The sequence below is a fragment of the Aulonocara sp. 'chitande type north' Nkhata Bay genome, linkage group LG10, assembly GCF_057382095.1.
Source record: "Aulonocara sp. 'chitande type north' Nkhata Bay isolate Kocher_YH1m ecotype deep benthic linkage group LG10, A_spYH_male_GT1.1, whole genome shotgun sequence".
NCBI lineage: Eukaryota > Metazoa > Chordata > Actinopteri > Cichliformes > Cichlidae > Aulonocara > Aulonocara sp. 'chitande type north' Nkhata Bay.
The window spans coordinates 13470875-13493305 of NC_141353.1; the positions used below are offsets into that span (position 1 = coordinate 13470875).

The 22431-nt window shown below is 39.1% G+C and overlaps 1 protein-coding gene across 4 annotated transcripts; it reads left to right on the forward strand.

Annotated features, from left to right (window-relative positions):
- The first annotated feature begins 228 nt into the window (after window positions 1-228).
- Window positions 229-21614, forward strand: LOC147320380 (chromatin remodeler ATRX-like). Of its 4 annotated transcripts, none has more exons than XM_086308293.1 (35): window positions 229-439; window positions 1692-1795; window positions 1884-1918; window positions 2526-2554; window positions 2686-2810; window positions 3139-3255; window positions 3662-3771; window positions 5504-5571; window positions 5673-7435; window positions 8650-8710; window positions 12590-12744; window positions 12947-13123; window positions 13195-13300; window positions 13530-13620; window positions 13779-13964; window positions 14114-14258; window positions 14472-14581; window positions 15412-15555; window positions 15666-15843; window positions 15941-16078; window positions 17189-17364; window positions 17446-17563; window positions 17644-17774; window positions 17851-17915; window positions 18325-18425; window positions 18513-18669; window positions 18746-18837; window positions 18938-19043; window positions 19135-19312; window positions 19626-19817; window positions 19933-20076; window positions 20162-20233; window positions 20316-20411; window positions 20894-21022; window positions 21108-21614. In XM_086308293.1, exons 1-35 carry the CDS (start codon window positions 420-422, stop codon window positions 21189-21191), a joined length of 5703 nt encoding a protein of 1900 aa, XP_086164419.1. In that variant the 5' UTR covers window positions 229-419; the 3' UTR covers window positions 21192-21614. The 4 variants fall into 4 exon arrangements, with proteins under 4 accessions (XP_086164419.1, XP_086164418.1, XP_086164417.1 ...); XM_086308292.1 differs by having other exon boundaries at window positions 17854-17915; window positions 18510-18669; XM_086308291.1 differs by having other exon boundaries at window positions 230-439; window positions 18510-18669.
- The last annotated feature ends 817 nt before the right edge of the window (window positions 21615-22431 follow it).

A 22431-nucleotide genomic window follows, 5' to 3' on the forward strand; every position in this document is an offset into this window, starting at 1 on the left:
GAGTAATTTAAAAATGGCTGAAAATGAGCATTACTCACTCAAATTCACCTAAATCCTTCCATCCATTCATCCATTTTCTTACGCTCATCCAATTCAGGTTCTCTGAGGTGGTTTTGGAGGGAAGGGGGGCTGGAACCTGATCCCAAAGGGAGAAGCCATGCAATACAACCGTAGAAAACAACACAACTGAGCATGCACACGCCATGGCAGCAGATGGCGATAATGAGCGACAGCTCACTCGTACGCATTAAAAAAGAGGGGGAAAAAAGAGGCGAAATAGATCCATTGACGGGCGGTTCAGTTGTTATCAATAACGGATGTGTGGGATGTGATGTGGATCATAGATTAAGCGCCACATTATTTTGTGCTATGAAAGTGTAAAAACTTGAACGACTTCGGTTGTTCAGCTGCTTCGCAACATGTCTGCAGTGACGCTGAGGTAAAACCGGCGGTTTACAGTGCGCTTGTTTAGCGTTGCTAGCAAATATAACGGCGAGCTAGCTTAGCCACTTGCTAACAGAGTTAGCTAACTGTTATTTAAACCAGAATGACCGCATAGGTAATAATACTCGGGCCAGTTCAAGTTTAGTTTAGTAGTAACATAATAGTAATGGAGGTAGGACAGCACATTAGGCTATATAAATCGAAAAACGTGGCTTTTCGTAAACAGTTCTAGAAGCCTTTTCTTAGCTAACTTTGGAGGAGCTGAACGTAGCATACATAAGCTGGCTCATAATTTGAACTCAAAGGAGTGCAGTGATTTATAGTACACTCCCGGGAGCAGAATCTGATCTCTTTGTGGTTGCTTAAAAGTCTGTCCAATCCAAACAAGCCGTGCTGACCACTTGTAAATAAGGGGGCATCAGAAAGTAGTCTTCATACCATGTTAACCTAGTTAGCTCTACTTGTAGATTTGAGGTTGGGCCTTTGTCTCATGTGAGAGGTATTTACATCGATCAGGAAAGTGAGTTATTTCTAATTCTAATGTTGATCAGGTGAGTGTAAACTTTTTAGCTGGTATAAACGAACAAGTTTTGGACAAAACATAGGTTATGATTATCTAAAACGGAAGTAAGTACCTCTATATAGTTTAGCCAGATTTGTGGGGATAATACGAAATGCAGTTTTTAAATGATTTCAGTTATTAAGCGAACAAAGCTACCTGGCCCCGTGTGGAAAAAGTTGTTACAAAGCCACTTCTAATGTTTTGCGACATCCTCCAGTGAATGCTTCAAGAAGACCAAAATGAAGGTTTTGGAGTGGCCTAGTTCATTTGATTGAGACAGGCATCACCATAAACCAGTCATTCATGCTCAAAAGACCGCCAATGTCACGGAATTAAAGCAACTCTGCAAGGAAACCTGAGCCAAATTTCCTCCAAAGCGATGTGGAAAACTATTTACCAGTTATCACAAATGCTTTATTTCAGTTCTTGATGCCAACAGTGGCAAAAGCAGTTACTAGGTTTAAAGGGCAGTTGTTTTTTTTCATGTAGGTCAAAGTAGGTTCGGATAGCTTTTTTCCCCTCAATAAATGAAATAATCATTTAAATAACTACATTTAGTATTTACTCTGGTTATCTTTGTCTGAGCTAAGAAAGCAGACAAATACTTTTCCACAGCACTGTATAATCCGAATTGTTTTGTTTAATCAAATAAACACTGCCCTGCTTTTTTTCCTCTCCTGTCCAGCAACTCTACCAGCAAGCTAAATGTATTGGTCAACAAACTTCATGAATACTTGGCTAATTCCACTGAGGACAGCAGTGGCACAGCAAAAGTTGAGGATGCTGATGGTACATCTTTTAATCACTCTAACCATGACTAATGGAAACACGTTTACATGCATTACCAATTTATTTTTTACTGATCTTTTGTTCACAGGTTTGACAAACAGGTGCTGTTCTACTTTGACAGAGGTAAGTGAACATGCATAATAAACACATGTCAGTGTAGTATGTGTGTTTGTAGTGTTTCGTCATGTTGCGTAACACTGATGGCACTAATGGTGCCATTAACGGTTTTATCTGGATTTAGTAAAAACAACAGCCCTTCTCCAAAATGTATTAACACAGACTCGATCTACAACCTAATCTAGAGAGACAAATAACAAATATTTGTCAAGTGGATAACTAATGCGTATAAAATGTCAAGTAGATTAAATTCTGTTCTTGTACACCTCACACACATTGTCTGTATCAAAGAATCATAGAGCCGGTTCATCCACTTACATGTTTTTGTTGCTGTTTTATTAGGAATAGCGATAGTCTTAACAATTTGTGTCACAATTTCTCTCAAAAACTCAGTTATTTTTGTCATCTGAGCAGTAGTCTAACTGTATGGAGGTTGGAGGTATCTGTAAAACATATTTGCTCAGTATTATGAAAATTATGTCATGTCCTTATGCTCTATTCAAATGACTCACAGACTCAGAAAAATGTTTTAATGCATTTCCCTTTGGGATACTTTTCAACACAAAGCCATGATGACCATCAGCCTAAATAAACAAACCGTCTCGTTTTGCAGGCTGGTGCTGATGGCAAGTACTCGAGGCGGTGAGTTTATTGTGTGTTTAAAAGTATTTCAACCACAAAATTTGTGGTGTGCATCATCTCCTTTTTTGCTGTCCATGTAGGTTTTTAAACTTTGTTAAATATAGCTCATTTCTCTTTAACTGATGTTACAGAAAACCCTCAGTTGTCATGAAGCACTCTGGATTGGATGAATCCGGGGACTCAAATGCAAGTGAGGACTTGGTTCTTGGACCAGTTAATGCAAATGGTCACCTTGATATCACTAGATTGCCTAAAGGTAGGTCGTAAGGTTGTTGACTGCACACACACTGCTACTTTGACACTAAACATAATTATTTATACACCATCATAACATTTTCCTAGAAAGTGGGCTAGTGTTTCATTCAGAGTATATCGTTGATAGACTTCACGTTTATATCTGCATGTTGTTGTTGTTGTTTTTGTTTTTTTTTTTACTTTATGATGAAGTTAACAAAATTAAGTCATTGTAAATGTGCTGGAGTGCCTATAGGGTATGCAGGATCTTCAAGTCTGTAACTGGCTTTGGCTTTCTAATTTCATATTTAATAATGATGGAACTGTATGATTACTTTTTGTTTGCACAGGCACTGTGCTGGTCAGGCCTGAAGCAGTCGACAATGGCAGAGATGATTTCAGGGGCCCGGAGTTTCGCAGCCGGAAATCAAGCGTAATGCGGAAAGAGTTTTCAAGAAGACGTGGAGGTCAGTTACTACTCCTATGAAATTGCTCACTAGCTAATGCTCAGGCAGGAATTTTAGTATAAAGAATCAAATCTGCAACACATCAAAAAGAGAATGTTTATTCTATTAGTTCTATTAATGGTTTAGGCACAAATGCTCAAGTATTTAAAGTAATATGAAAAAAATATCACTTCACTTAGTATCTAAATAGTCATTATTTTGGAAGAGAGCCTTCTGACAATCCACTTTGGAGATTGCAGTGCCTCACTTTTAATCTCCACTGCCTGAGTCCGGTAAGGGATCTCGCTCTTTTAGATTTTACCAGGAAAATGTACTGGGTGTACGTAAAGATGCAACAAGAGAAGCTGTCCTGCAACCCATTCTTTATAACCATGTAATTGCTAATAATGGAGCTTTTGTTTCCCAGGAGTTGAACACATTGGAATTGTGAGTTGCACTGCGTGTGGCCGACAAGTTAACCACTTCCGGAGGGATTCCTTGTATCGCCACCCAGTTCTGAAAGTCCTTATATGCAAGGTGAGTCTGCTTATTGATATACTAGAATTTTTTATTTCACCCACTTTTTGAACGTTATCAGAACAATATAGTCAGTAAGTCCAAAGCACAGAAAAGAATACATAACTTTGTGCTGTTAAATACTACATTTATATTCTTTGGGTTTTTTGATTGTTAATCATGAACATCATCAGGCATATCAGGTAGGGCTGCTCAATTAATCGAATTTTAATCACGATTACGATCTGGGCTTTCAACGATCATTAAAAATGACTGAGCCGATTATTAGCCCCTCCCTCGTGCTTTACTCTCGCGCTGCTCCGTGTGGTAAATCAAGCGCACCGCTCTGCATTTCGAACACGTGTCACAACAATTAAGAGGACCCGAGGGAAGCTCGGAAAGCTAAGCAGAAGTTATTTGGAGAGGAGAGTGACTGCCGTTGGTTGAAAAGAGGTAAAAAAAAAAACTTCAGTGGTGTGGAAACATTATGGGTTCGCGGAGTCAGACGTGGATCAAGTAGACATAGTGTGTAAACTTTGCTACGGTGTAGTAGCTGCACCACAGAGCAACACTGCAAAGTTCACTAAACATAGATGTTTACATTTTTCATTTATTTCTTATATTGCAAACATTTGCACTGTTACCAGTATTTGCACACTATTTTATATTACTTTTTAAAAGTCATTATTCAATACATTGTTATTGTTAACCCTTTAAAGCCGGTCAGAGCAGCACGCTCCGTTTTGTGTAACTATTTTTAAATCCCTGTAGAACCTTGTAGGCCTTAAAAGCCTATACTGGTGTTTTTATAAGTCATGTTTGACTTTTCTGAATAGTTTCTGGGATGCTTAGAACTCAAATTGCACTGCTAGAACTAGTTTATTTTGATGCACATGCTGTTTTCTTTGCAAATTTGCATCATAGGATTGTTTTTTTGTTTTTCCTGCAGTATATAAAAATTGCTGTATCTCCAAAATAAAACTATGAAGACACTCAAAATAAATTTCCTGTTGTTGTAAACTATTTTTTGCAACTTTTTTGTATTTAAAGTTTTGAGAGATAAACCTCTTAAATTTCTCCAAGTAGAAATATATGTAAAAAAAACAAAAACGATTTTCAATTTTTTTGTAGTTTATTGCACTTTTTTGCAATTAATGTAGTTACTATGGACTTAATACATACATATTATTAAAATATGGGCTATAACAGTTGTATTGATGTATAGCAACTTGAAATGCTCCCACAAATGGCACTACAACATGTAAAAAAAATAATATAAGCTCTGGCGGACTTGGTTCTATGGTAGGTCTTAAAGGGTTAAATAAATATTGTCAAATAATCGTGATCTCAATTTCAGTGAAAATAATGGTGATTATCATTTTTGCCATAATCGAGCAGCCCTAATATCAGGTGTTTTTAATTCTTTTAAACCTCGGTCCTTATTTGTGGTGCGGCTCATAATTTGTCTTGGTGATGTGTGTTTATTCTGTTGGCCTTGTGTGGGTGGCTTCTTGTCATGAATACCAGTAAAACAAAAATAAAACTACTGTCATGCACAATATTGAGCCAGACTGATTTGTCAGCACTGGGTTTGATGCCTGATTGAAAACAATAGCAAAACTGAAAAAAGATGCATTAAAAAAACCTGACCTCAAGTATATTGATATCATCAACAGAATTATATTTTTCACCTTGTTAGTGTTTATAATACATTGCTCAGAGCTGTTTCTAATTAAATGTTTTGTTTTGCCAGTCTTGCTACAACTATTACTCAAGTGATGACATCAGCAAGGATTGTGACGGGATGGATGAGCAGTGCAGGCACGATTTAGTAGCATTCAGTCATTTAACTGAAATATTAACATTTCCATTAACTCACTTTTGTCAGCCACATTTATCATCTCTCTTTTCCCCTCGTGCAGGTGGTGTGCTGAAGGAGGCAACTTGATCTGCTGCGATTTCTGTAGCAATGCTTTCTGTAAGAAGTGCATTTTAAGAAATTTGGGAAGGAAGGAACTGTCGGGCATCTTGGAGAGCAAATGGTACTGCTATGTGTGTAGCCCAGAACCTCTTTTTGACCTGGTCATGGCTTGTGACAGTGTCCTTGAGAACATGGAACGTTTGTGGCAACAGCAGCGCAAGAGGAATCGAGTCGATCCGGGGAAATCTGAGATTTTCAACATTTTACCACACTCACCTCAAAACATTTCTCTGGATAAATGGGATCACACTGGTATGGATGGAAATGTGATGTTCAACTACAGCATGCTGCAGGTTTCCAAGGACATTACCAAAAAGGCCAAACATTTAGTGGACTCAACAAATACCTTAAACCAAACTTTTGTCAATTTCATTCATAGTGTGACACAAAACAAACCAACACCTGGTGTTCGCACTAGGTACCTGAAGTCATTTTTGGAAGTAGTTAAAGGCTTGAGAAAATCCCTAGCAGGACTGGAGGATAGCCTTAAGGAAGAATTCAGTGATTTGGATGTATCGAGCAATTGGGAAAAACTGCTTAGTGACCACTTTGATGGACTTGTAACAGAAGCAGAAATGGAGATAGACATACCTGATGACAGGTGCTTGAGTGACTTGCAGAAATTGGCAGCTGAACATTTAGAAGATAACGACTCTGACTCCAAGGGCTTTGCAGATGGGAGTCTACAAGACTGTCCGGGCAAGGAGATGGTTTCAGGTTCACATAAAGCCAGACAGAGAGCACAAAAGATTGGCCTGAAATCTACTGAAAGCGGCGTTGACATGACTAAAAAACTAGTAGTACAACTTACACCTGTAGCTATGGAGCAGGAGCCGTCATCTGCGCCCCCCAAAACCGAGGAGGGAAAGAAAGATAAGAAGTCAAAGGAAAAACATGTATCAGAAGATGAAGAAACAAGTGGTAGCAAGATGAGCAATGACAACTCCAGTGCATCTCTGTATCTAGAAGAAGAACAGGGCAATAGACGTTCTCCTCGGGTGAAGACAACCCCTTTGCGCCGACCAAGTGATGTGAAAACCAAAACATCTCTCTCAGTAGGAGACAGTGACAGCGACTCTGACACTGAAGAGGCCCCCAACACGGTGCCTGCTAAAACAACTGAAGAGCAGAGTCTGAGCAGGACAAGAGACGACTCTGATTCAGATGAAGTCCCTGCTGCTCTGCTTGAGCGAGCAGCGATGACACAAAGTTCTGATGAACCCCAGAGTGATGAAGATGGTGGTAAAGCGTCGCCAAATAAAGTGGCGAAAAAATGTCTCTTCTGGCTTAATAAGAACACTCCAATCTCACCAGAGAATATTAGGCGGAAACGCAAGATACTGGATCGCACCCCTGAGGCCGACTCAACTAACAGAAGAGTCAAAGCTCGCGGTGAAAGTGGGACGGACTCCTCTAGCGACGAGCAAGACTCGCAAAAGAAAATAAAACACTTAAATACGCTGAGGTCAATAGGGAAGCCTCATCTTGTCAAGAGAGGAGAGGAGGGTGTGGCTAGAAAGCGGAGTAGGATACAAGGTGAGGACGCTAAGACTAAATCTCGTCAGGAAGCAATGGATTCATCGACCTCATCAAGTGAAGAAGAACATGACGATGACTCTGGGAGCGATGGAAGTGATCAGAAGATGAAGCCAATCACAGAAGATGTGGCCTTATTAGGAGCAGCTGCATTCCACCAATCGTCAGGTGAGTTTTACAGGTGTCTAGATCCATTGTGCAAAAGTCTTGAGCCACCCCTTAATTCTTCATATTTTACTTCCAACAAGTAAGACTGCAATAATTCTTCAGGCTTATTGAAGGTCATTGGCTGCCTTTGCACTTTCTCATTTTTAGCCCAGTCCTTGTACCTGACCAGAGCTACTTACCACTGATCTATGAATCATTTAAGCTTAAAAAAGTCAACTAACCAGTCACATAACAGAGAACTTAGCAAAGAACCAATTTTAAATTGTATCTTTAGGCACTTTGTTAGTAGCAGCTTGTTCCCATTTCTTTTGCACAAAAAATGCCAAAGTTAACACAGTTTGGCAGGCATAAAATAGTATTTTCGCACCAACAAAGTGATGCCCAAAGAGCTATTGAGCAAGAACAATGTATCTCAACATGGCATCCAGCATGTCAGTAGAAAATTTGAGGAAACAGGGCAAGTGTAAGGACAGAACAAGAAGTGGCAGGCCTAAAATAAACTATCTACAGCAGATGAACAGTATCTGGGTCAAGAGATTAGGAAGCATGAAAAAAAATCTAGTAAAGACCTGAAAAAGCACCAGTGACTGTCAAGAAGGAAGGGAAACTTTGAGAAATGGCCCTTTTTAAAAACATGGTGGAAGCTCTTAATGGTGTGAAACTGCATTTTAGACAGTGGTGCTGCCAATGCAATAAAAGCATATCTGGATAGAAAAACACACAGTGGAACACTGTCAGTCATTGATTGGCCGCCCCAGAGAGAGGATTTCAAAATTGTTGAAGCAGTGTGAGATTATATTGATAGAGAAAAGAACAAAAGGCAGCCAACATCCAAAGATTTGTTTGAATGTCCTTTAAGAAGCCTGCACAACTACTGAAGATGGTGTTGAAGAATAAAAGTGGTCATTTGTTTTGCTTTTATATTGTGTCACCATGTATGTTTACATGTTTCAGTAAATTGTTTAACCTATTTTCCATTTTCATAGCAAAATATAAAGAAATAAGTGATGGCTCAAGAAGTTTTAACAGAACTTTGTGTCATTAGTGGTTCGTCATGAATCATGAAGTAAGAACTGTGACAAAAATAAATATGAATATTTTCTTTCAATGTCCACACAATCCAGCATTCACTTTTTCTGGCAATATATATGTTTTCAAAACGTAGCAGCTTAATTTCATTTTGAAATTCATGTTTCTGATGTTTGTTCTTATAGGAGATGAGGAGCAGTCTGGGCCCTCATGGGCAGCAGAAGATGACGATGATCCAGAAAATAGGTACGGTTCAAAAAGCCCGGATGTAGAGTTTGTAAAGCAAGTTAGGTGTAGAAGAAAAGCTGCAACTTCAAATCCTGACGTCTGCGCAAAGTCTAGCAACACCCATGTCATTAGGACTCAGTTACAGCCAATTCAAACACGACCCAAACGTAGCTGCAGTAGGGCCCCAGCGATCAAATACACATTCTAGAGATAAAATCGTGACGTGGTTTTTGTTATTGATAAGCAACGTAATCTGCTCGTCTTTGTTTTATTTTTTACATTTAGAAATACAAGAACATTTTAGTATTATTTCTTATATCATACCTGCGTATTCTCCCTGGGACACTTGGCTGATGTTAAGAGACCCACTTGAATGAAGGAGGTCAAAGTATACATTTGAACAGTGAAGCTTGTTTTGGCGTACAGCTTAACCTGAGCACCACGAGTACAGGTGTGGTTTCATTGTGAGTATAAAAGTGAGCTTCGATGTACTGTTCATTCTGTGTTTTTACAAACTACACAAAAACAACATGGAGTGGCACTATTGACTGAAGTAAATGGAGTGTTGTTATTTTCCAGGTGAAGGATAAAGTTTGAAACCTGCCAGCAACATTATCTGCACATATTATGACTTTAAAAACAATATAATTTAATCAAAACCTTTTTCTGTTTTATATTACAAATGGGGAGCGATGCTTGCAGAGTTGCAAAACATGTTTAAAAATTTTATGCTTCACCTTTTTTTTTTTTTTTTTTTTTTTTGAATACCTGCTCCTAGCTTTAATGGTCACAGTTGTGGTGTGAGCATTCAATTGTGGGCTAGATGGTAAAAAGATTGGTTTTTGAATAAACTGATCTGAGACAATGTACCTGGCTCTGTACATGTGTTTAGATTCAATTTATTCAGCTTTTGAATAATTTTAGGCCCAAAAGTTTGATGCGTGCAGTCCCTTTTTGTAATTTTTCTACAGCACAGGACCCGAACGTCACACACAAATGGGTTTTTATTTGACACCACAGAGTTGTTGCATTATAAAAGTGTTTACTTTATTGCTGCACTTTGAAAGAAGTGCCAAAGTGTAATTACCTTTATGGTATTGTGAGTGTCTGTAAGTCTCACGATTTGTTACATGGCTCCTCTCACAGTCCAACAAACAAAAAATGCAAACTTTTGTTAGTTTAGCAGCTCTCAAAACAGTTCTCAAAGTCTCCCACAGCCCTCACCTCAAAACAGTATCATGAGCTGAGGATACGCACCCAGCCTTCCAAACCAGCTATTGGGTTTTATGCAAGTTGTGGTAAGTTAACCACCAGCTGCAGTAGAAGTAATGTGCTTTTTTTCATTAACATGTTTGATAGTTAAGTGTTTGTTTGATGCACCTTCAAGGCTCTGGTGTTTACACTCGGCCATCACGATGTATAATCTAGTACAATCTAATTTGATAAAATACCTCTGTAATCTGGTATGTAGTCAGCCTTCTTTGAAAGTTAGGAGACTCCCAACAATTGTCTTTGAGCAAGTTTTTACTTCATCTCTGGAAACAAGTTGAAATCCTGCTGCACCGCTGACACCCACAGTCACAGCTAATGCACTTTGGAGCAGGCTTTGTGTCAGCCTGACACTCACTTGCTTTCCTGTGTGCTCATTCCAATGACTTAAGTCAAAGCGTGTCGACATGCAGGTATTACTTGCTTCAGTTTGTCAGGAGTCTCAAATAAAAGCTAGAAATCCAGTCAGTTCACTTGAGCTCTGAAAACTATTACATATTGGTAGGGAGTAGAAGCTGAGTTCGAAGAAGTTGAATACTTTGAGTATTACTTTTGTTTTCTGACTGAGATTATCTTACGTCTCACACTCATTTTCCACCTCTTTACCTCTGTTAATATCTTTCTGTCGAGCTTTCTGATACCAACCCTTTCCAATGGAAGTGAGTGAAATTTGATTACTGCTCTTGGAGGCTAAGCCCAGAGTAATAGCACAGCATTTGTGCAATACCATTGAAGTAGCTAACATTTACCGTAAAGTGCAATCAGAGATGAATCCTAATCTCCTTTTTTCCCCTCTAATTTAACACCTCGCATCTAAATTTCTTCATTTGGCCTACTCTTCTCCCAAATGATGTACGTGCTATGCAGTGTTCTTTAGAAACACCTATGCTTTTTCTAGTGTTTTGGCCCACTTTCTATACACAGACTATACATTACTGCTGACCATTAAACGTAATGACTGAAACTTGCAGCCGGTTAAATCCTGCTTAACAGGAGACCCAGCTTGTGCTTTTACTCACGTAAAGCAGATGAAAACATTTATTTCAGAACAGTGATTATAATCGTGATCATTTCTACCTTATCTGAAATGAGAGTGGGCTGTGAAACAGTTGTTAGAGTGCAAAAAACAAGCAACCAAGTTTACACTATGTCTTTATTGATGTGACTTGTTTGTTTTCTCATGTTTTTTTCAGGGCGGATTTTCTGACAGCACAGCAGTGAATGCAGTGCTGTTAGGCGACAGTCACTTAAATCTGGGATATTGTAGCCTCCTATCAACATGAATAGCATCACATGACGTCTGTGTGTAGTTGTAGTGCAACTTTATCATGGGGAAAATGGTCAGCAGAAATGTAAAGTTTACATTGTTTGTAGTTACTGGGCTAAAACGTAGCATGTGGCTGTGTTCATTTTCATTTCAGTGTCTTTGCGCTTTCTGCTGCGTCTTTCTTCTAACTTGAAACATATCAAATGAGATTCAAGACTCTCATCTGTTCCTGCTGCTGTCGTCTAACATTTCTGTACTGTGTGTACTTTAACAATAAGTTCTCACCGGACGTTGGATTTGGTATCAGTGAAAGTGGTGCTTATCTGATGTCCACTGACCTGGATTATAGCCTACTTGAAAACAGGGTCAACCCTGTGGGAGAAATGGCTGAAGTAGGATGCAGTAGACAAACCCGAGCCAGATACGACTCATGCAGTGTTGGGTCCACGTAAATGGAGTTTAAAGGGGTTATTTATTGTATATATTCTTCAAAACACCACATGGTATTAAAACAATGAACTTTTTACATGTTTTTTTTTTTTACGTGAATTTTACTGCAGTTTGAATATACTTCAGCCATTTTTGAAATGTGATACCCCCTGGGGTAGGGAAAAAAAAGTTAATGTTTCATTCTAAGTAAATCTTTATGTACAGTAATTTTCTGTTTTTGTGTCCCACGTGTAATTTGTCCCCCTTTTCAAGAAAATTGGGAGAATCATGATTATATTGCCTTTTGGTCGCCTCGAAAGATTGTAGATCTTCAAATCAGAGCTGTCACAGTTTAAAGGATGAGCGGAATACATGAACATAATGTCATTTTTGCAAACATATGTCTGTCAGACTCGAGCAAGAAAAAAAAAAAAGAGGGAAAAAGAAAGAAAAGTGTTACTCGCGATTTCCCAAGGGCGAACAAACTATTGAGAGTTTGAGACTATTGTTTTTGTGTGTGAAGAATCCTTGTTTGTCGTAATAAATTCTTACTCTTAAAAATGCCTCTGTCTCGTTTTTCTTTTGCTTTCTATACTAATGGTTTGAATATGTCTTTCAGTGTTGTGGCAGTTCTTTTTAATTGGTCTGTGAAGCAACTACAAGAGCTTCAAACTGGGCTCATCACTTAAAGACATAATGCGGATCCACTAGAAGCGACTCACCATATATAGCTGATTTCTTTTTAATGCCACCAGCTTTTGGAATATTGGCAGCTGAGCACTTAAATGATCATTTCTGTGTAATATAGCCCAAATATTACCATATTTTGTTGTAATGTGTAACAATAAGTGTAAAAATATCCAGCTGAAGACAATGAAACTGATCATGAAATGAACTTCAGGTGCCTTTTCCTTCTCTTCTACTTTTGAAAGAATCGCTAAGAAATTGCTATTGGCCCAAATTAAATCCAACTACTCCTCGGGTGATGATATCTCTTCAGATGAAGAAACACAGGAGGATGAATCTGATCCACTGAGTGACAAGGAGATCAAACGAGGCAATGATGGTAGTGGAACAGATGAAGATGGTAAGTTTTTTTCTTGGTATTACAAGTTTTAATCTTGTGCATTTCCTTATGAATAGATTTTCCAGATTTTATTTAACCAGTATCTCAGTTATGAGATTAATACAAAATTGCGAAGCTATCCCAGTGGCAGAGGGCTGTTATATCACTTGGGGTGGTTAAAGAGCATAAATAATAATAATGATAGAATATGTCTCTGATACAGGGGAAGACTTTACCGAAGATTCATCTGACTACTACTCTGATGGGCCCATCTCCAGGCACCACCTCCTCCGTCACAAACTTATCTTAGATGAGGGAACATCAAGTAACAAGGATGCACCAAAGAGCAAAGATGGAAAACGGGAGCGCAAAAGAGGAGCCAGGAAAGAAAATCAGAGCTGTAAGAATAACTTAGACAGTGATCAGATGGAACAGGAGATGAGTATCTCGTCTAACTTGTTTTCTGTGAAGCCGACAGTGAAAGTGAGGCCGACAGCGATGAGCTGGATGAAGATGCTGGGATGAGTGAGGAGCTGAGCGAGTCGGGTGACGAGGCTGGTGAAGACAAGCTCAAAAAGTATGTTTATTTCAACTTCCACTGATAAGAATCAGCGTTCAATTCAGTTAAATTTATACCGTGCCAATGCACAAATTGTAAAGACCTGAAAATAATATAAAGAAGAACGCAAAGGTTAGATTTGAGCAAGCAGCTTAGTAGTTTTAGATTTACTGGATAACCTGATCGGCACAATTTCTTTTTTTTTCCTTCTTTTTTTGAAAACATACTTTCTTATTTTTAACTCCAGAGCAAACACAAAGGTGAATGATGAGCTTCATGGTTACGAAAAGAAAACGCAAGTGGCTTACATTTTGTTGTCAGACTCCAGCAGTGAAAAGGTATCGAATTATCCTCTTTTATCTCTTTATGAATTTATGTGTTATTCTTCTTATCTCGGCCTGTTTATGTGTGATACCATAAACCTTGTCCAAAAAACAACAACAGACAACTCTCGTGCCTGATTGACATACTGACTGTTGGATTGTTCTCTGGACAGACCGATCAAGAGGATGCACCTGAGGAGGCCCGCGAAAATAAAGTCACCCCGAAAGGACGCAAAAGGATTCGCAGAATAATTGAAGATGAAAACCTTCGTGCTGAGACTCAGGAAGCCCTGAGAGAGGAGGAGGAGAGATGCAAACGTTTGGCAAATAGGGAACAACAGATGGAAGACAGGAGAGAGGTACTGCGCTAAACTTCACCATAGCAATAGAAATCAGTGTTTAGAGCAGGAAATGCTGATAAGATGCCTTGTACCTGTAGATCAAGGACACCGAGCACAGCACATGCAACGCAGTGAAACTTTTTAGGACATATTTGTTTGTGTTGCAGATCATTGTCATAGAGGATGAGCTGTCTCAAGTGGCGTGTCCCGTCACAACCAAGCTGATCCTGGATCAGGATGAGGAGACCAAGAAGCCTCTCGTTCAGGTGCACAGGAACCTGGTCACAATATTGAAGCCTCACCAGGTGGACGGTTAGTTTCTGTCTTTTGTGTTTTGCTTTGCAATCATGTTGATGCTTAGGGCAGTTAGATTAATTATACATTTTTAATTTTGTGTTCATTAAGACTTTGTGTTTGAAATCCACGTCTCTCCTAAAACTTGTCTAATATGAGCTAATTGTATTTAGCTTGTTAAAATGTATTTAAAAACACCCCAAAAACCTAATCACAATGTCATTCCCCAAGGCGTCCAGTTTATTTGGGATAGTTGTTGTGAGTCTGTGAAGAAGGCCAACTCCTCTCCTGGATCAGGCTGTGTACTGGCACACTGCATGGGCCTCGGAAAGACTCTGCAGGTAAAGACACACACATGTCCACGCTTGATATGCTAGTTGCACAGAATCACAAATCGCACTCCCTGAACCAAAGATTATTTTCTGTCTGTGCTTTCATTTTTGATACAGCCCGGTCTTTTCAGAAAGTTGTGATACTGTGTGAAACGTCAGGAAAAGTAGATTGCATTTTTATTTATGTATTTGAACATTTATTTAGGTTCATTTACTGAACATATCAAATGCTGAAATTGAGTATTTGTTTTATTGAAAATATAAAAATATCTGCTCATTTTATGCCTTGAGACAGTGAGATGTTTTTCTTTTCTTTTAGCAAATTGCTGTTTCCTATTTTTCTGAGCAGTTCTGTTGGGTCAATGGGTGACAGGCCTGGACTGTTTCGGGCTAGTTTAGCAGCCTGACTCTTTTTTGCTTTCAGTCATGATCTTGTAATAGATGTAGAATGTGGTTTGATGTCATCTTACTGAAATAAGTAAGAACTTCCCTGAAAAAGATTTCAAGTGGATGCCAGTAAATGTTGCTCTAAAACCTGTCTGTCTTGTTCAGCATTATGGTGACTTATGCATTCTATGTTCACTTTTACACCCCTATAGCATCACGAATGCTGACTTATGAATTGTGTACTGTTGACACACTGTGGGCTTTATGGTCCCTCTCTTCTTTAGCCTAGTGAATGCAGAGTCGTTGATTTCGGAAAACAGAAATGAAAGATGTGATCAGTCATACTACAGGGAAGTTTTTCACTTAATCTCAGTCTGTTTTAAATGAACTTGTCCATTAGAAGGGGACAGCACTTCTGGATGTGTCATATTCATAATTGTCTCATTTGACAGGTGGTGACGTTCCTCCACACAGTGTTGCTGTCCACAGAACTGAAATTTAGAACTGCTTTGGTTGTGTGTCCGCTTAATACCATCCTCAACTGGGTCAGTGAGTTCAGGAAATGGCAAAACAACATGGGGGAAGATAAAGTCAAGGTAACCAAAGAAATTTAAAAGTGTTAAAATTATATATATATAAAAAAACAAGGCCAGAAATCTTTGGTTTGCCTCATATGGTGTCAGCAACATGTCCTTATTGGTCACAGGTGATAGAACTGGCTACAATGAAGCATAACTTGGGTCGACTCGGAGCTCTGCAGAGGTGGCAGAGAGACGGAGGTGTGATGATAATGGGGTATGACATGTACCGCATCCTGTCATTAGACTGTAAAATCAACAACGACGAGTGGAAGGAGGAGTTTTATCGCACACTTGTGGATCCAGGTCCAGTGACTTTGTTATGGCATGCTACTATTAAAAGACTTTCTATTTTAGGTGTCGTGCCTTTGCTCATGGAATCTGATGTTGTTTTTCCTTTCAGGTCCCGACTTTGTGGTTTGTGACGAGGGGCACATCCTGCGTAATGATGGCTCTAATATCTCCAAAGCTATGAATGCCATCAAAACTCAAAGAAGAGTGGTGCTGACTGGCACGCCACTGCAGAACAACCTCGTTGAGTGTAAGTCTGCAGCACTAGGTCATCATAACTGTGGCCATGAAGTCCTAAAGTGATTACAGAGAAACATGGGGATTATAATTAGTTTAAATAAGTGCATGATGGTGGAGTTACTCTCTCAAGTGTCCCCATTTAAACAGGATTTGCAGTAATTGTAGTCATCAAATTTTGTTTCCTTTATTTGTGTTCAGAAGCCAGTTGTGTAGTTTGGTTTTGATGCTTTTAACCTTTTTTTCTGACCAGGATACAAAGCTAGTTTGAGAGCTCTTAATTTGCTATGCTGCAAAGTGTCTGTTTGCTCTTCCACAGCCACTTCTTTCATTATGCAGCAGGTGTGACCTACTGCTAACATCCCTGAATGCTGTGGTTTGTTTGATTTATTTTGTTGCTCAGTACTATATCACACCTTTGAAATTCTGGTTGTAGTTCTGTTCGCTTCAGAACATCGACAACAGACATGAGAACATCCAGAATTTCCTGCCTTTGTAGATCTGTCTGGTGATGCCAAGCTACTGATTTTCTGCTTTGACTTATTTTATTTGTTTCATTTCGTTATGTGGATTCAAGTCAAAGTATAACATAGTGTTGGCACTACAAAAGTTCAGATCAGGCTTGATTTTTCCCTCTTTTTTTCTGACCAATCAGGCCACTACATTTGGCAAAAAGTGTACTTGCTCAAAAACGTACCACGGTACTGAATATATTGGCATGATTTCTGAAATGATTTCTCTGCCTCCTCAAATGACCACTCCGCCAACATCCTGAAAGCGGTCGTCATACCAAACCATGAAATTCTCCCTGCTACTGCCTCCTCTTGAATACTGAACACACCCAGAATCTCTGTTTCTTCCTTTTCGTGTTTAGAAACATCAGGATCAGCTCATCATCGCTTGATGCTGACTCCTTTTTTCCATAGTGTGTTTTTAAGGACAAATCTTCTGCAAAATTGGGACACTTTTAGTGTTTATTTACGTTACGTGACAAATTTGCATCCAAAAAAACTCTGAATTTTGATTTGTTTTTCACAATGTGCTCAGTTTTTAAAGGCTTTTAGCCTAATCTATTAGTTGTTTTGTTTAGAAATCTTATTGCGAATACATATTTTGTTCCCAGACCACTGCATGGTCAATTTCATCAAGAAGAACCTTCTGGGCTCACTGGGCGAATTCAGGAACCGCTTCATCAACCCCATAGAGAACGGCCAGTGTGCTGACTCCACCCCGAAAGATGTCCGAATCATGAAGAAGCGAGCACATGTACTGCATTCAGTGCTAGGCGGATGCATACAGGTAAAAATAATAGAACATCTGAATGCTCTCTTCATTGCATTTATATTCCAGCTCACAATACTGTGTTTGTCTTTTCCTTAGAGAAGAGATTACTCAGAGCTTCGACAGTTTCTGCCTCCGAAGTATGAGTACGTGCTGGCAGTGAGGGTTTCCCCACTTCAGTATAATCTATACCGATACTACCTTGACCATTTCACAGGTGCGGATCTGTATTGTGCCCTAAAATAAACCTAAAATAGATGTCTTTTTTTTTACTTGAAGAATTGTGCTTTTTCCCAGGTGTAAGCTCCTTACATAACAGCAAAAAGATGAGGCCTGGAGCAAACCTGTTCAAGGACTTTCAGGTCCTTGGCCGAATTTGGACTCATCCATGGTGCCTTCAGCTCAGCTACCTGAGCAAATTAAAAAAGGTAGAAAGATCTCCGTAACTGCATGTTGATTACTCATTAGTCTGAAATAACATGTTTTTCTTTTTCTTTTGCAAAGAAGAGTAAAGGTAAAGCAGCAGATCTGCCCAAGGATGCAGAGACCCCTATGACTGAGGCTGAGAGGTAAGACCTCTTCATTTGTTATTCATTAAAGCCTAAAGCACCCCTAAAACAATTCTGGTGGGTTATGGGAATACTAAAGACCTTTCCTTTAAGATGTATTCTCAAGCAGTGGTGGAACAAATACAGATTGTAGACCAACTGGCTATCCAAGGAAACATGATGCATAAATCTAGATTGAAAAATGGATGTTGTGTAGACAGGAAGTGTATAAACTCTGGAAGTGTCACTAATAAATGTGATTGTGGAGTTTGTATAGAATATTTGTATACGCCATATAGATTTTGGTAGTCAAAGTACCCTAAGGCAATGTTTATGCAAAGTTTCATCAAGGTTAGTCCACTCGTCCAGGAAGAGATGTGGAGCATGCATACATATGCTACAATGGTTATGTTTATTTCTTCATTTTTAGCTGGTGTGAAGGAATGAAAGAGAACGAAGGACAAGAAGGGAATAACACTCACAACAGCACACCAATTATTGATGATGTCAAAGTTGTCTGTGCAGTGGAAGGTATAAAAGCTCCACATGCCACTAATACTCCAACAAATATAGCTTGTGAAATGTGCTACAGTTTTTCCCATTTTATGTCTTTAGCAGTAGAGAACGCACCCATCAGCTTGAAGCCTCCGAGTCCCGATGAGCGCTGGTACAAGGATCTTCTCTCTGAAAGAGATGCCAAAATCCTGGAGCACTCAGGGAAGATGGTGCTCTTGTTTGAGATCCTGAGAATGGCTGAAGAACTGGAGGATAAAGTGTATGTTTGTTTTCTGATATGAAGCAGATTTAAACAAGTGATCTGCCAGCGTCTAATGTCATAAATGCGTTTGTAGGATTGTGTTCAGTCAGTCACTGATCTCATTACACCTGATTGAGGATTTTCTTGCGGATTCTCACCGTGCCAGAGACCCATCAGCATTCAAAGGTAGTATTCTATTAATGGGAGAGGAAAATAATGAGTTAAGAGGAAATGCCTGTTTATATTTTTATGCTTTTTTTTCCTCCTTGTGTTTAAATTTTAACAGCGGGCAGCTGGGTTAAAAATGTTGATTATTACCGCTTCGATGGTTCCACCAGTGCCACACTGAGGAAGAAGTGGGCAGATGAGTTTAACAATCCTGTAAATGTCCGGTAAAGAATGTCTCTCTCTGTCACATCTTTTATATGAACTACACTGATATAACAGAAGGTTCGGATTGAATTTGAATAATCTTTATTCTAGCGGCCGATTGTTCCTCATCTCAACAAAAGCTGGCTCACTTGGCATCAACCTGGTGGCTGCTAACAGGGTGATCATCTTTGATGCCTCATGGAATCCCTCATATGACATCCAGAGCATTTACAGAGTGTACCGCTTTGGTCAGCTGAAACAAGTGTTTGTGTACCGCTTCTTGGCCCAGGTAAGCTTGCTTTTTTATTTAGAAAATTGAGCTCCACAAAGTCTTGACCTTAAGTCAGTTGTGGCCTCTCTAGTAGTTTAGAAGAAACGGCACTGTTTAAAAGTCATATGTGCTTCTTTTCTACTGTGCCACTGTTGTATGTTCTGCACATGTTACATCAACAGATGAAATGTTTAAGATTGGTCACTAAATAGTCCTTTTCAAATTAAAACAACATCAGACGTAAACTGAAAAGCGATGCAAAAATTTATATGGACTAATTCTTGCAGCTGCAACTCTTTTATTTAGTTATTGTGATTGTTGTCATCTTCAGGGCACCATGGAGGAGAAAATCTACGATCGGCAGGTGACCAAGCAGTCGCTGTCCTTCCGAGTAGTAGATCAGCAGCAGATTGAGAGACACTTCACCTTTCATGAGCTGACTGAACTTTACACATTCGAGCCAGACCTGCTCAACGATCCAAACTCTAAGAAAAGCAAAAGACCGGCTTCTGTGTTGCCAATGGTAACGACAGTCTTAATTTTCAGTCTCAATCTTACAGTCTTAATCTTAGTCAAACACCACGCAGGTGTTTGACTAAGATTTTGCAGCACTAGATAACTTCTTGTATGTTTCTCAGGATACGGTTCTGGCACAGCTGTTAGAAGACTGCAAAGACCACATAGTGACTTACCATGAGCACGAATCCCTGCTGGACCATAAACAAGACGAGGAGCTCAGTGAGGCAGAACGGAAAGCTGCTTGGGATGAGTATGAAGCTGAGGTACAGGACTGCTCACTGCAAAGCACTGATTATCCCCACCTTTTACATCATATGCATATGAGTAAAACTGTCTGTCTTTACTCAGTCACACCCAGCCAGTGTTCCAGAGACCTCTCACCAAGATGATTTGGATTTAAAAACCAATGAGCAGCTATTGGTATAAATATGTCATTTTATCGCCTCACTGTTTAGTAACATTTGTGTTTTATATTATATATTAAGTAAAAATGTCTCTACAGGAACTGCTTAACAAAAGCAGAACAACTGTTTCAGTGACCTTCACGGCACTGCAGAAAATGAGGATTCACACTGTTGAGGAATACATGTTTCTAATGGTGAGTGACCCTCATATCCTGTGGCGATGGGCATTTTTTTTAAGGAAAATAAAGTTCTTTAAATGTTGATTTATGTTAGTTTTAAAAAGTATTTAATTCACTTTAAAATTGAAACATATTTTGCAAAATCTTTTGCATAGCTGTACTTGTAAAAAAATTCATTCAGTGCCATGCTGGGCCTTTTATGAATGTCGGTCAGTTTTTGGCACTGTTTTGTGTCATTAATGTCAGTAAACACTTCTTTGTCCTCCAGCTCCACAGTGTTTCTGATGGTGGATTGTGTTCTCTGGTCAATAATTTTATCTTGGCTGTTCATACTCTGTGGCTTTGAGTCACTGAATAAATAGGATTTGCATTAACAAGATCAGCTAATCCTGGATCAACTTAAAACCAGCGTTTTCACAAGGCAGTGGCAGATAACAAAATTCAGACGACTCACAATGCAAACTTATGTAAGTTGAGTTCAAAATATTCTGTTACAGCGGCAGCAGTACGCCCAGTTGCCTGAGGCCGAGGTAAAGAGCAAAGCTGAGGTCTGGAGACAATACGATCTGAAGAAGCAGGAACATTTATATGGTTTTTATCGAGACGCTCTTGGACAGCAACAAACAGTAAGTAATTTGTAGACCTGTGAGTGCACCTGTGTGTACGTACTATTGTACTAATATACATTTTTTCTATCATTCCCCTTCTTAGCTCACATTCAGAATACAAAGCATACTGAACAGTCGAAGAAATGATGCGACTCAGATGACTGTGAAGCAGCCTGGACAGACTTGAGCAAGAAAATTATCTTTGTAGGAGGAGAAAGTTGTAATTTTTGTTTTATTACTTATTTCCTCCAGAAGACTGAATGTTTTACAAGAGTAGTTTGCACTGAGCTTCCAAAGTTGTTTAAACGTAAACAACAGGCCAGCGGTGTCACTTTGGTTTAGCACTTTTTCAGCCTTTTCACAGGAAACATTATCATGTATGTAGTTGTAGTTGTTCAGTTGCTTGGCTGTTTCGCTGCTACCAAAAGCTAACTGGTGAATGTGCCTTAATCCTTGACCTGTTGATTAACTCTAATATTTTTCTATATTAAATTAAAGTCATATAGTAGACACTTACTTTTTTCATGCTTTAAAGTGCACCTTTTATATTTTCCTTATCTCCTGTCACATGTTGATGGTATTGATCATTAAATATGACTTTTCAAATAACGAGGTCAGTGTTTGTACATCTAATCCAGGCTTCAGGCTACTTTGAATGTTTTGTGTCAAGAGGATTTTTTCCCCAACTATTTAATATGTATGACATAAGTGTTCCTATTAGGGTCAAACATACAAATCTTCTGTTTACAATGTAAGCTGAAAAAGAGCTAAAGGGTTTGTTTCAAAAGATGAATGTAAAATGATGGAACCAAGGCCCAGTATTGAACTTTGAATCATATAAAGCTGTACCAGATGGCTATGTTTTTGATCCCACAAGGGAAATTGTTCTAGATTTGTTGACAGTAGTAGATAGTCCATAGTCTAGTAGTGGTTATACATTTGGCTAACAAGTGAAAGATCCCCTGTTCAGTCCCAGGAGACACAAATCCCTTTGGTGTTGTGTCAGGGTGTCCCATGTTTAAAAAAAAAAATCTGCCAAATCAAACAGACAGAAGAAGCTACTTGTATGGCACATAAAGGTTTGACCTGCCATAAAAAACAAAACAAATATATGGCTTACACTAATCTTTTTTTAATCTGTGTCTGCATTCTTGTGTAAAAAAGGTGACGCTTGCAACACATTGTGGATGTGAGTGAGTGCCAAATTTCTGCATGGCATAAACCAACATAAGGTGTTCATGTTTCCCCTCCTGAGTATCCTGCTAGGCACACGGCAGCTGTTCAGACACTGTCTGGTTTGCCTGAGAAGAGGACTTGTTAATTAGTGAAAGCAGACCAGCTGCAGTGCTGGAAGATCTTCAAGGTACCCCTCAAGCTTCTTGTCAGCGAACACTAATCCAAAGGAAAGCAGTATGTATAAAACTATA